Source organism: Puma concolor, chromosome A1 (assembly GCF_028749965.1).
Source record: "Puma concolor isolate L17-30 chromosome A1, mPumCon1.1.hap2, whole genome shotgun sequence".
Lineage (NCBI taxonomy): Eukaryota > Metazoa > Chordata > Mammalia > Carnivora > Felidae > Puma > Puma concolor.
The window spans coordinates 129,999,063-130,012,683 of record NC_141667.1 but is presented as its reverse complement, the minus strand read 5'-3'; the positions used below and the strand labels follow the sequence as shown (position 1 = coordinate 130,012,683).

General features: G+C 42.3%; 1 protein-coding gene across 2 annotated transcripts in view; it reads right to left on the bottom strand.

The window, feature by feature from the left end:
• Positions 1 to 2,464: 2,464 nt before the first annotated feature.
• VDAC1 (voltage dependent anion channel 1) overlaps positions 2,465 to 13,621 on the bottom strand; it is a 28,324-nt gene continuing 17,167 nt past the window's right edge. For both annotated transcript variants that reach the window (XM_086704107.1, XM_086704111.1), the window contains exons 6-9: positions 10,649 to 10,876; positions 6,310 to 6,460; positions 4,377 to 4,434; positions 2,465 to 3,455 (exon numbers count right to left, since the gene is read on the bottom strand). In XM_086704107.1, coding sequence (XP_086560233.1) covers positions 3,364 to 3,455; positions 4,377 to 4,434; positions 6,310 to 6,460; positions 10,649 to 10,876 — 529 coding nt within the window. In that variant the 3' untranslated portion in view covers positions 2,465 to 3,363. The remainder of the gene's footprint in view (positions 3,456 to 4,376; positions 4,435 to 6,309; positions 6,461 to 10,648; positions 10,877 to 13,621) is intronic.

The following is a 13,621-nucleotide window of genomic DNA, read 5'->3' as shown; positions in this document are numbered from 1 at the left end:
CCCTAAGCCCACCACAAGCCCAGAGAGACTGAATGGTGCCCTTATTGCAAACCTCCCAGGGTATCCAGGATACAAAGTCTTCCCAAATTCCCTTGGAGCTTTCCCGTCTGTGAGTACAGAAACCATCACTCAGTTTAATGAATAAGCCTCTCGATTCTAGCTTCTGCTTGTTGGGAGATCCAGGCATAGGCCTTTTTTCTGTAATAAACACACCTTCAATCCTCTCTTCTTTGTTCCCTTTCTTCCTTTGTCCTCACACCAGAGTGTTTCAGTCCTCTTACTGGTGAGATATCATGAACCCAAGGCAGTTGCACAATATTCTGACATGCTGCATAGGCAGATAATATGTGAGGAGGGAAATATACCCTCAATATTCAGAGGGCCCTGTGTACATTTCAAAATAGCAGTATGTATCTGGCATCTGACTAGATGTACCTAACAACCATTATGTGCCAAAGTCTCTGGACAAATTCAAAAGTTCACTTTGAAACATACAGATCCTCATAAACCTGATGAAGACAGTATGACAAATGCTGAGGCAAGCAAGTTTTGGGTAATCAGTTACACAAAATGTTCAAGTAAATGTGATACTTGTTTGGCATGGTCGCTTCCAAACATACATAAAAAGGAATTCTACCTTGGGACATCTGGCTGGTTCAGTCGGAAGAGCATGCGACTCTTAATCTTGGAGTCATAAATTCATGCCCCACATTGGGCATGGAGCCTACCTAAAAAAAAAAAAAAAAAAAAAAGGGAAAAAAAAGGAACTCTGCCTAAAAACATACATATTATTGGGACACTTGGGTGGCTCAGTCATTTGGGATCCAACTTCAGCTCAGGTCATGGTCTCGCTGTTCCTGAGTTCAAGCCCCACATTGGGCTCTGTGCTGACAGTTCAGAACCTGGAGCCTGTTTCAGATTCTGTGTCCCCCCTTCTCTCTCTCTCTGCCCCTCCCCCAGTCACTCTCTCAAAAATAAACATTAAAAAAAATGTGTATTGTTGAATAGAAAAATGTTCATTTATTGAAGCTTGATAATGTAACAGAGTTTACTCTTCTACTTTGTAAATGTTTGAAATTGACACATTGTCATTTTTAAAAACTAAACATATTGCAGAATTCTAGAACGAACCCCAATGATCCGTGCCGTTGTATGATCCCCTGCCCTTGAGTGTGGGAGGAACCTGTAAAAATGATGGGCTGCCACTGCTGTGGTTACGTTATTAAATGGCACAGTTGACTTTAAGAACAGATATTTTTCAGGGCACCTGGGTAGCTCAGTCGGTTGAGCGTCCAACTTCGGCTCAGGTCATAATCTTGAGATTTGTGAGTTTGAGCCCTGTGTCAGGCTCTGAGCCGACAGCTCAGAGCCTAGAGCCTACTTCTGAGTCTGTGTCTCCCTCCCTCTGCCACTCCCCTGTTTGCTCGCTCTCTCTCTGTCAAATAAATAAATAAACATTAAAAAATAAATAAAAAAAAAAAAAAAACCAAGAATGGGAGATTTTCCTCAGAGGGCCTGACCTCATCAGTTGAGTCCTTAAAAGGATTGGGACACTTATAAAATGAGTAAGTGCTGGGGATGTCATGTACAGCATGGTAACTAGAGTTAATAATACTGTGTACTGTATATTTGAAAGCTGCTAAAAGAGTAAATCTTAAAAGTTCTTATCACATGGAAACCAATTTGACAACAAATTTCATATATTGAAAAAAATAAAATAAAATAAAATAAAATAAAATAAAATAAAATAAAATAAAATAAAATAAAATAAAATAAAATAAAATAAAGAAAAAAATAAAAAATAAAAATAAAAGTTCTTATCACAAGGAAAAAGACATTGTTAACTGTGTGGTGACGGATGCTAACTAGCCTTATTGTAGTGATCATTTCATAATATATACAAATATTGAACCATGTTGGGCATCTAATACAATTTTTTATGTCAATTATAACTCAGTAAATAAAATTAAAACTTTTAAAAGGGGAAAAGTATAGCTGGGGCTCTTCCTGGAGGAGATTTCAACTGTGAGAGGGATCTGACAGTAATGTAATTACTCCATTCCAGCTGTGAATATGGGAGGGGGTCATGCAGCAAGGAAGGCAGGTGGTCTCTATTTGCTGAGAGGAGCCCCTAGCTGATGGCCAGCAAGGAAATAGGGGCCACTATCCTACAACTGAAAGGAGCTGAATTCTGCCACAACCATGTGACCTAGGAAGGGGACCTCAAGCTCCAGATGGGAACACAGTCTGGCAGACATCCTAATTTCAGCATTATGAGAATTTTAACAGAAAATCCAGCCATACCATGCTGGAATTCTGACCTAGAGACCTGTGAAATAAATACTGAGTGTTGTTCTAAGCAACTGTATTTGGGTCATTTGTTATGCAACAACAGAAAACTAAAAACCCCCCTCTCATACACACACAACATACACACATACAGTGCAAACACAAATGCCAAATGCCCTGTTTATTCACACTTTTATTAATATAATAAAAACAACAGAAGGATGAGGTTTCAATATTTTATTCAAGTTTTACTTTAAGTGATGTTAATTACAGCATTTGAAGGGGAGGATCTAATTCCACACAAAATGGAAGACTCTAAAATGTACCCATTAAACTGCTAAAAAATAAACTGAGTGGCGAGAATATAACAGAAGTCCAATTTAGATTCCGAATGTTGTCACCATGTGATTACAGTCACAGAGACTCTTCCCAGCTTGCAGCTGGGACTCTTAGAAGCTATTTCATACTCTGGTGCAAGGGCAAAAAAAACACAACATGAGAGGGAATTAAGTCCTGAATTATTGGCTTCATTACATCCACCTTCTCCACCCCAAATGGCACAAAAGAAACAGCTACCACGCCCCGCAGACTACTTTTGGTGTAAAAGAGGTGATGGACTGGGGTGGAAACAGGTCATGAAAATCTGTCTAAAAAAGTCTCTTTCAGATGATTTTGCACACACCATCAGTGAGTCTCTCCTTCATTAGGGTAGGAAACCAAGTTAATTCTCAGGAAGTCATAATTTCATCCATTTACTCAATACCAGTTTACAAAGTGCCTACGAAGTCTCAGCTTCCACTTGCAGCCATTTCTAGATAAAAAAGAAACCTGACAATTCTAGAGGGCCACCAAGGTCCCCCAAAGTCTACAGCTGAAAGGACTTTTCTTGGAATTGGGTTTCTTCTGTACCTCTGAAAGGGTAACACCTTAAAGCTGAATCATCTTTAACCTGGAGGTCTAACATCATATTTAGCAATACTCGCATCCCAGACATACGACATTAAAAGGTACACTAAATTCTGAAGGTAGCTATGCTCAAAATAGTTTAAAATTAAACGATTGTACAGTATTTGTTTATGCCTGAAATTCCAGTCCTAGACCAAGCTTGTGGCCACCAGCATTGACATTCTTGCCATCCAGCAAAGCTGAGAGCGTCAGTTTGATACCTGCAAGGGGAATAACCAGGGACAAGGAAAGGGGAGGGATGGAGGAGAGAAACAAAAAGAAAGGTCAACACAGAGCAGAAAGGTTAACACAAGGAGGAGTACCTAAGCACAATGGCAAGACAACACCAGATTCAAAACCTGCTTCGGCTGTGTGTGATCAGCAGGCAAAAAAACCACACGGCCCATCAGTCCCTGTTACTGAACACCCATCTGATTAATTCCACAGGCTTTCCAAATCCACTTTAGGGAGTCCACTTTCCTTTGTCCTGTCATTGCCCCCTGCTACAATCATCTCTCTTCTAGTGGCACCATGCAGTAAGCTTCTTCAGCAAAAGTGCCTTGAAAGGAAGTCCAACCATAAATCAGACTCTGAGCTCTCACTCTCGACATGGACACAAACACACACACGTGCACACGACTAATTGGTATTTTCCCTACAAAAGTTTGATTCTTTCATCATGTAATCTCCGATGTGTAGAGTTCAAAGACCCAACTTGACCAAACCAATCCCAAAGTGGTATTATCTCCCGTAGTTCTAACATACCATGGACCGGACTAGCCACCTGTGCAGAGGAAATCGGCACAACGGTTTTACAATGAGGATGACTTACGGGCTAGTTTTAAGAATCTGCTAGAAATAAGTATCAGACACTATGTACACAATGGAAAAACAGAAGAAAATAACCAAAAGTGTAACACTCTAGCCTTGGCCTTTTTCTCTCCTACTTACTACTTCTATGCTCCAAATGTTTTATAACAATTCTGCACACTTTTATAAACATTTAATTATAAAACTTTCTCTCCACTCGTTTATAATGTACTATTCAGGCATTATATAAGCAATAACATAAAGCAGCAAACCAGCACAATTTTTCTTTAAGGCAAAGAAACAATTTCACTAACTTTCAAAGCAACACTTACCTGGCTTTAGGGTCTGAGTGTATCCTAAACCTATCAGGCTGGAGTTGTTCACTTTAGCCTAGTCAAGGAAAAGATAAGACAGAGTGAAATTGTTAAGTACTTTATGTTTTCATCTCCAAAATGAGTAAGAGCTTTGGAACCAACCAACTCAGGCCTTCAGAATCAAATTCTCTTTTTTCATGACCACTTTGATTATGAGATTCATTAAATTCAACATGAAATATATCAAATTTGAGAGCAAAGTCTCAGAAAAGAAACTCAAAGAGTCAACACAACTATCAGTTAAAGGAAAGTTACGGGGTGCCCAGGTGGCTCAGTCAGTTAAGAGTCTCACTTCGGCTCAGGTCATGATCTCACAGTTCATGGGTTCATGCTCTCCATCGGGCTCTGTGCTGACAGCTCAGAGCCTAGAGCCTGCTTCAGATTCTGTGTCTCCCTCTCTCTCTGCCCCTTCCCCGCTCATACTCTGTCTCTCAAAAATAAACAAAACATTAAAGTAAAATAAAATCATACTGGAGCAAAAGAATGACCTAGCCAGTCACTTAAATTTCAGCATTTTGTGAATGATAATTAATAATTAAGTTCAATAAAGAAGTTGAGTCAATGTTACCCTCATTCCTCTGCCTGAGTTGTAGGAAAATCTGGGCCTCCCCCTGACCCCCTTTCTAGTGAAACAAGGAGAGGTCAGGAGCAGAGAAGGCTCACGTCATGAGAACACCAAGTCCTGGCAAAAGCTAAGGCTGCCAAGGTACCTTTTCCTGCTTGAATGCTGTTTTCAGACCTGACAACTTCCATAAGAAAGAACAAAGCAGGGGGAAAGATTTCCTGGCAGTAAGGGCCCCATCTGGCTGTTCCTTTTTGCTTATACCATCTAATTAATAAGGCCCCTCTTCCTTTGTTTCTAACTGCGTAACTTTAAGGGAGCCAAATTCAGTTCCTGTTTCAAATGGGCTGTTTGTAAATTACACAATAACCATCCTGCAACATGAGACTTCCGCATTCCACCCCAAAGGGAAGCAGCCAGCAGTGTCCTGTGACAACAGAGATGAGTTCAACAGGATTTAATGCAAAAATCGTGCAGCAACTCAACCGCGAGCAATGCCACCGAGTCTGCAAGATTAGATGCCAACTACTAAGTGCCAGGGTCTGGTTTCTTAACATCCAATACAAGAGCTGGCAAGAGGATGAAAAATGAGAAGCATTAAATGAACATGAATCCTGAGGGTCCTCTCTCTCTCAAAAAAAATAATAATAGTAATAATTTTTTTAAGCCGGGGGGGAGATGCCTTGGTGGCCAGTCAGTTAAACAGCCAACTTTAGCACAGGTTATGACCTCACAGTTCATGAGTTCGAGCCCACACCAGGCTCTCCCCTGTCAGCGCGGAGCCTGCTTCAGATTCTCTGTCTCCCTCGCTCTCTGCCCCTCCCCTGACTGCCCTATCTCTCGAAAATAAACATTAAAACAATAAAAATAAAAAAATAAAACCTTAGGATTCAAGGTGACCCCCCTTTAGAGTCTGCAGCATGGAACATGGGCTGATAAGAGCAGGCTCCAGAGCAAACCAGTGTGGGTCAAGTCCAGGCCCAGCACCCCAGCACTTACCAGATGTCTGCTCCATCTGCCCTCAGCCTCTCTGAATTTCCAGTTCCTCATTTGTGCAAACAGGGTTGGAATGATATTTCTTTTTTTTTAAAGGCACCTGCCTCAAATAGGTTGTGTAAGAATTAAAGACAGTAACCCACACATAATGGGCTCCGCACAGTGGCTGGCATCTACAGTAAGAGCTATTACTATTATCACTTTCCTCATTTCAAACTCTTTGCATAGAGAAGAAAAATCTCTAGCTCCAGCATGGAACTCCTGCAATCCAGAAGGATTCCATCCTAAGCTTCAGGTGGAGCCTGGGTAATGCGTGATTCCACAGGTACTCACCGAGAAGCAGGCGTCAGGATCGATCTGATACTTGGCCGCTATTCCAAAGCGAGTGTTACTATTTCCTGCTGTCCAGGCCAGATTAACAGCGGTCTCTAACTTCTTGTTCACCTTCTGATAAATGGAGCCACCAAACTCTGTCCCATCGTTTCTGCAAACAATCAGAGCACAGGTGCCCATCCACCCCTGAAGGCAGGCTGGAGCTGGGCACAGTGGTCCAAGTCTGACGGAGGGCAGGGCTGCTGTGAATGGACCAAAATGATCACAAAACGAGTACCAAAGTAGGGAAAAGCCTGATAGGAATGGAACAGACACCAGCTTTGGGAAGGTTCAAAGGGAGAGGCTAGTTTTCAACCACCATTGGGAACACCCAAAGGCAGGAAGCTGAGGCTGCATGGAATTTGAAATCTGCTTCCAAAATATTCTTTAAAATAGAAGCAGCAACTAAGAAAATGGAACTCTGGGTGATTTTTTTTTTTTTTTTTTTTTTTTTTTGCTGCTGCTGCTGCTGTTACCTCTTTTGTCAATGCATCTATCATAACAGTGGTAAGGGAGTAGAAGCAAATGAGAAGAGAACACAATCAGAAATGGTAAGAAAGGCTGGGCCACCCGTGTTCTTCAGAAGGCAGGTTACAGCCCTTAGCACCACCAGCTGCAGCCACTGCTGGGCGAGCACAGCCAAAACCCACCTAGCCCCCTGGAGGGGCAGCAATTACAGAAGAACTTGACCTGCAATTCAGACTTTTCCACCTGTGCAATACTCTTGGCCCAAACTGCAAAATCTCTACAGTTCTGATGGGATGAAAAGGAGACACTTGGTGCATTACAAAATGTTCCCGTCTTTCAAAAATGGAATGAAACCGAACTGGACAAACTCCTTCATCTCTTCCAAACACACCACAGTGACTCCAGCCTTTGGAAATATCCCTTTCCCCTCCTTTCCATTTTTATTTTTTTTTTTTTTAATTTATTTTTTTTTTTCAACGTTTATTTATTTTTGGGACAGAGAGAGACAGAGCATGAACGGGGGAGGGGCAGAGAGAGAGGGAGACACAGAATCGGAAACAGGCTCCAGGCTCTGAGCCATCAGCCCAGAGCCTGACGCGGGGCTCGAACTCCCGGACCGCAAGATCGTGACCTGGCTGAAGTCGGACGCTCAACCGACTGCGCCACCCAGGCGCCCCCTTCCTTTCCATTTTTAACATAAAACAATGTCAAAGTTCTGCCTCGTCATTTTGGGTGCTTCAAGTAGAAATGTCATCAGAAACTAGTAAGGCAGAGCCCACGTACTCCGGAATTCAGCAAAGAGCTTAGAACTCACTAATCCAGGGACAAACTGCTGATTCACTGCAAACTCCGCTCCTCACTAATATACTCTCCCTAAAGTAGATGCTCATTAAATACATTCTAAATGCTCAAGTTTTCCCCTGAAATTCAGTGATACAGACCTTGTACTTCCAGAAAGTACAAGGCCAGGACAGGCACCCCCTGATTTGCAGGGAACCAGAAAGTCCACAGAACAGCAGCTTGCCACAGACAAAACTAAAGTTTTTGATTAACTTTAGTATAACTGAAATCGGGAAATTTTCTTGGGCTCACATGTGTATCTAAAAAATGTCAGATTTCTCTCTCTGTCCCAAAAATAAATAAACGTTGAAAAAAAAAATTAAAAAAAAAAAAAAAAGGGGCGCCTGGGTGGCGCAGTCGGTTAAGCGTCCGACTTCAGCCAGGTCACGATCTCGCGGTCCGTGAGTTCGAGCCCCGCGTCGGGCTCTGGGCTGATGGCTCAGAGCCTGGAGCCTGTTTCTGATTCTGTGTCTCCCTCTCTCTCTGCCCCTCCCCCGTTCATGCTCTGTCTCTCTCTGTCCCAAAAATAAATAAACGTTGGAAAAAAAAAAAATTTAAAAAAAAAAAAAAAATGTCAGATTTTTCATTATATTCTAAAACCAGCAACACTGCCTTCCTGTTGGGAGCTCTCAAAACCATAAACAGAGGGAAGTCATTGTTCAAATTCATCTACATGAAGCACAGAGCACAACTATGACACTTGGGCCTCTGCAAGCCCTAGGACAACCCAGATGGCTGTGTCGGCAGTTTCCACGCCAGCTAAAAATAAACCGTGTCCACTTAATAAAATCAGGTATGTGAGGCTCAGGTATGTGGGGAAAACAGTAACGGCCATTGCTATTCCTAGAATTGGTGCCAATTTCCAATTCGACACCAAGGAAGGACTTTCCATTTCAGTCATAACTCTAACTTAAAAAACACTTCTATTGCTTGTGCCCTTTTTCCTGTGACATTTTTGTACGTTGCTTTTTTTGAATTTATATACCTTTTTTGACTTTTTTTGGGGGAGGGGTGTACATTTCTATGAATTTTAACACGTATACAAGATTTGTGTGACCACCACCACAATCAGGATACAGAACACCTCCACCACCCCCAAATCTCCTCACACCACCCCTGGGCAGTCACACTTTCCCCCACTCCCACTCCAGAAACCACTGGACTGTCCATCACTCTGGTTTTCCTATGACTTTTTAGCTTCAAAAAACTCAAAACTGGGGTGCCTGGGTGGCTTAGTTGGTTGGGCGTCCAGCTTTCGACTTCGGCTCAGGTCATGATCTCGCTGCTGTCAGCTAAGCCTGCTTTGGATCCTCTGTCCCCGCCCTACCTCTCTTTCTGCCCCTCCCCCCCCTCAAAAATAAACTTTAAAAATAAATAAATAAATAAATAGGGGTGCCTGGGCAGCTGAGTCAGTTAAGCTTCTGACTTCGGCTCTTGCGGTTCATGGGTTCAAGCCCCGCATCGGGCTCTGTGCTGACAGCTCAGCTCAGAGCCTGGAGCCTGCTTCAGATTCTGTGTCTCCCTCTCTCTCTGCCCCTCCCCCACTCACGCTGTTTCTCTCCCTCTCAGAAATAAATAAACATTGAAAAAATAAACTCAAAACTTATTATAATAATAGATCTGTTATATCATATTAATTCTGTTATGTTAACATAAATAAATAAACTCAAAACTTAAAATAGATCTGTTATATTAATTGTTATGTTAAAATAAATAAATATAAATAAACTCAAAACTCAAAATAATAGATCTGTTATATTAATTCTGTTATGTTAATTATACTAATTATAGTAGCCCTTCCTTATCTGTAGGGGATCCGTTCCAAGACCCCCAAGGGATGCCTGAAACCACAGACAGTACCGAGCCCTACATATATGCTACATTTTCTCCTACACATCCATACCTATGACAAAATTTATAGAGTAGATGCAGTAAGAGATCAGCAACAATAACTTTTATGATTTTAATAGAACAATTATAACAACAAACTGTAATATAAGTTATATGAATGTGCTCTCTGTCTCAAAATACCTTATTGTACTATGTATGGCCTTGTTATGATGATGTGAGATGATAAAATGCCTACATGATGAGATGAAGTGAGGTGAGTGACACAGGCCTGTAACGTACATCAGACTACCGCTGACCTTCCAAAAATACATCAGAAGGGGGATCATCCACTTCTGGACCGTGGTTGACTATGGGTAAGTGACATCGCAAAAACTGAAATGGCAGTTACGGGGGAACTACTGTATAAAAACTTTTCAAAAAACTTTGTAAGTGGAAATGTTATTAAATACTATACATGTACCACTTAACTTTAAGAAGTCACTCCTTTAGTGACCTCTAGTGGAAAGAAAGGAATCCGAAAAAGTTGTCCCCCAACTGTGGCATCGGGATTTTAGAGATGAAACATCCGTTTCCCTTCACCTACATCAGCACTCCACTGCACTCCAATTCCCAAGCTTAACTACAAGGGGCTCTCTAAGCCAATCTGCACTTTTCTCTTCCCTTCACTGTACTATCTGGTAGTCAACTTTTGCATGCTCTCCCATGAGAAGACACTGTATGGAACTGAGATCATCATCCCCTAACCTGGTGTCTCAGATCTATGTTTCATTAAGCATGGCAAGCTGACCTCAGGCTTCATACAGAGAAAGAGGGACAGCCACACCTTTCCCCACTATTTTGTTACTAACAATGAAAGGAGTTCCAGTGTCCACAAAGGGAAGGGACACTCCACTGGACTGACGTCATGCCCTTGCTGTAACTGATCAGTCATTCTGTGTGTACCAGTGACAGCTCCGACCGTCTCTAGAACACAAAGAGCCTAAAACACTTCCAGAATTGGACAGGTGGGAAAGAGAAAAAGACCAGCAGGCCATGTGGCTCATGTGATGTCAAAACACTCACTTTAAAGTGATTAAAACGTGAGCTTGAAAAGCAATCCCCCTCCTGCACACACTTACACACGACACTCACGTACACTTACACATTAGTGTGGAGCTGGAATTCGTCAGTCTTGTAGCCAACTGCAAAGTTGCTCTGGGTCACTCGAGACTTTGCAGTCTCAAAATTCATCTGGTAGCCAGCCAGCCAGCCCTCATAGCCCAGCACCAGAGCGCCCCGGATCGAAGGGCCGGCGATGTCGAAATCCACGTCACAGCCCAGGTTGATGTGCTCCCGCTTATACCCTGTCTTGATTTTAGCATTTTTTTTCCTGAAGGAAAAGAAATTGTATTAAAGTCATAAGCTTACTCACCTTGTGACAACCATACCAAAAGAAAGCAAAAAAAAAAAAAAAAAAAAAAAAAAGTTTTAAAGCTCAGGTTATATACAGGGATGGAGGGCAAAGTCAGCACACCCCAGATCTCCCTTAAGCAGCTGCTGTGCCCCAATGGAAGACCACAACCTCTCTTCAACCACAAACCCATCTGCAGAAATGCCACAATAATCAAGTAAGAACACAGGCAAGGGGGGCACTAAGTAATTTTCCTTTACTAACCTCTCCCTATGCCTAATGTAATGGCCTACACAGGCATTTATTAGGTAGAGCGCTCATGTAATTATGAAACAGATGTATCTTTGCTATTCTTCAAGTCTATGAAAAAGACACAGTGTATCTGTCATGAAGGCATCTATCTAAACAGAAGCTTTTTTTTTCAAGCTTTTATTTCAAAAGATACAGAGAGAGCATAAGTGGGAGAGGGGCAGAGAGAGAGAGGGAGACTGAAAATCCCAAGCAGGCTCCACACTGTCAGCATGGAGCCCGATGTGGGGCTTGAACTCACAGCACCCTGAGATCAGGACCTGAGCCGAAACCAAGAGTCGGACGCTTAAGCAACTGAGCCACCCAAGGGCTCCTAAACAGCAGCTTTTAAGGAGATGGTTGCTTTCTTACTTTGTGGTTCACTTAGTAAATAAAGAAACAAATACTAGGTACATCCCTCCTAAGTAAATATGACAGATAGCTTTTAACTCGGTATTCATGAGATCCCAATGAGCATGTATTTCAGAGACCTGGGTACAGATGTAGAACCCGGGACCCTGCAGTCATGGGGGCTGGGAAACCTCAGAGCCTGGAGCCTACTTCAGATTCTGTGTCTCCCTCTCTCTCTCTCTGCCCCCGCCCCTGCTCGAATTCTGTCTCTGTCTCTCAAAAATGAATAAACATTAAAAAATTTGGAAAAAAAAAATACTGGCAATGGATTGAAACATATCAAATATGTTTAAATCTATGAGTTCATTCATACTGACACTTAAAACACAGACATTGGGCATCTTTAGAGACTAGAGAACCAATGTGTTACTTTGAAACAGTAAATAAAAAGGAAGCAAATGTTTATTCCACCTTTCCTACACTATCTCAGAGTAACCAATAGTTTAGAAGTTTCTTTTTATCATAAGAGACTCTTAAAAACTGAGAACAAACTGAGGGTTGATGGGGGTGGGAGGGAGGGGAGGGTGGGTGATGGGTATTGAGGAGGGCACCTTTTGGGATGAGCATTGGGTGTTGTATGGAAACCAATTTGACAGTAAATTTCATATATTGAAAAAAAAACTGAGAACAAACTGAGGGTTGATGGGTGGGAGGGAGGGGAGGGTGGGTGATGGGTATTGAGGAGGGCACCTTTTGGGATGAGCATTGGGTGTTGTATGGAAACCAATTTGACAGTAAATTTCATATATTGAAAAAAAAACTGAGAACAAACTGAGGGTTGATGGGTGGGAGGGAGGGGAGGGTGGGTGATGGGTATTGAGGAGGGCACCTTTTGGGATGTGCACTGGGTGTTGTATGGAAACCAATTTGACAATAAATTTCATATATTGAAAAAAAAAAGAAGTTTCTTTTTATCGAAATATTCTACCTAACAAATGAAGAATGAATGATTAAAGTGGAATTATCACCAGTCTGTAACCCCTGAGTGAACTGTAAATAGCACTAACGTACAAAGAAAAAACCCAGCCTTCTATGCACATCCAATGGAAGCATATGTCACCACTTTTATTCTACCCTTTCCCCTCCCCAATGGAATCTAAATGCAATGAAGCCTGTAGACTTACCAATTCACAGTAAATATGAGGGACAGGGTAACAAGTTAAATGACCATAGAGAGGGGCGCCTGGGTGGCTCGGTCGGTTAAGTGTCTGGCTTCGGCTCAGGTCATGACCTCACGGTCCGTGAGTTCGAGCCCCGTGTCGGGCTCTGTGCTGAGAGCTCAGAGCCTGGAGCCTGCTTCGGATTCTGTGTCTCCCTCTCTTTCTGCCCCTCCCCTGCTGATGCTCTGTCTCTCCCTGTCTCAAAAATATATAAAAACATTAAAAAAAAATTTTTTTTTAATTTTTTTTTTTAACGTTTATTTATTTTTGAGACAGAGAGAGACAGAGCATGAACAGGGGAGGGGCAGAGAGAGAGGGAGACACAGAATCTGAAACAGAATCCAGGCTCTGAGCTGTCAGCACAGAGCCCGACGCGGGGCTCGAACTCACGGACCGTGAGATCATGACCTGAGCCGAAGTCAGACACTTAACCGACCGAGCCACCCAGGCGCCCCTAAGAAAAAATTTTTTTAATGACCATAGAGATACACACAGCATAGTTTAGTCTATGTGTAATCTTATGGGACAAATGACCTACTTTCAACAAATAAGTTAGAAGGGGGGGAAAAAAGGCAGAGGACAATCTAAAAGTTAAAGAGATTTAAGGAGGCAAATGACCCAATTTTCACAATTTTGCACGGACAATTTTTGATTCTGTAAATTAAAAATAAAATCATGTAGGAGCACCTGGGTGACTCTGTCGGTTAAGTGTCTGACTTCGGCTCAGGTCATGATCTTACAGCTCAGGAGTTTGAGTCCCACATCAGGCTCTGTGCTGATAGCTCAGAGCCTGGAACCTACTTCAGATTCTGTGTCTCCCTCTCTCCCTGTCCCTCCTCCACTTGTGCTCTCTCTCTCTCTCTCA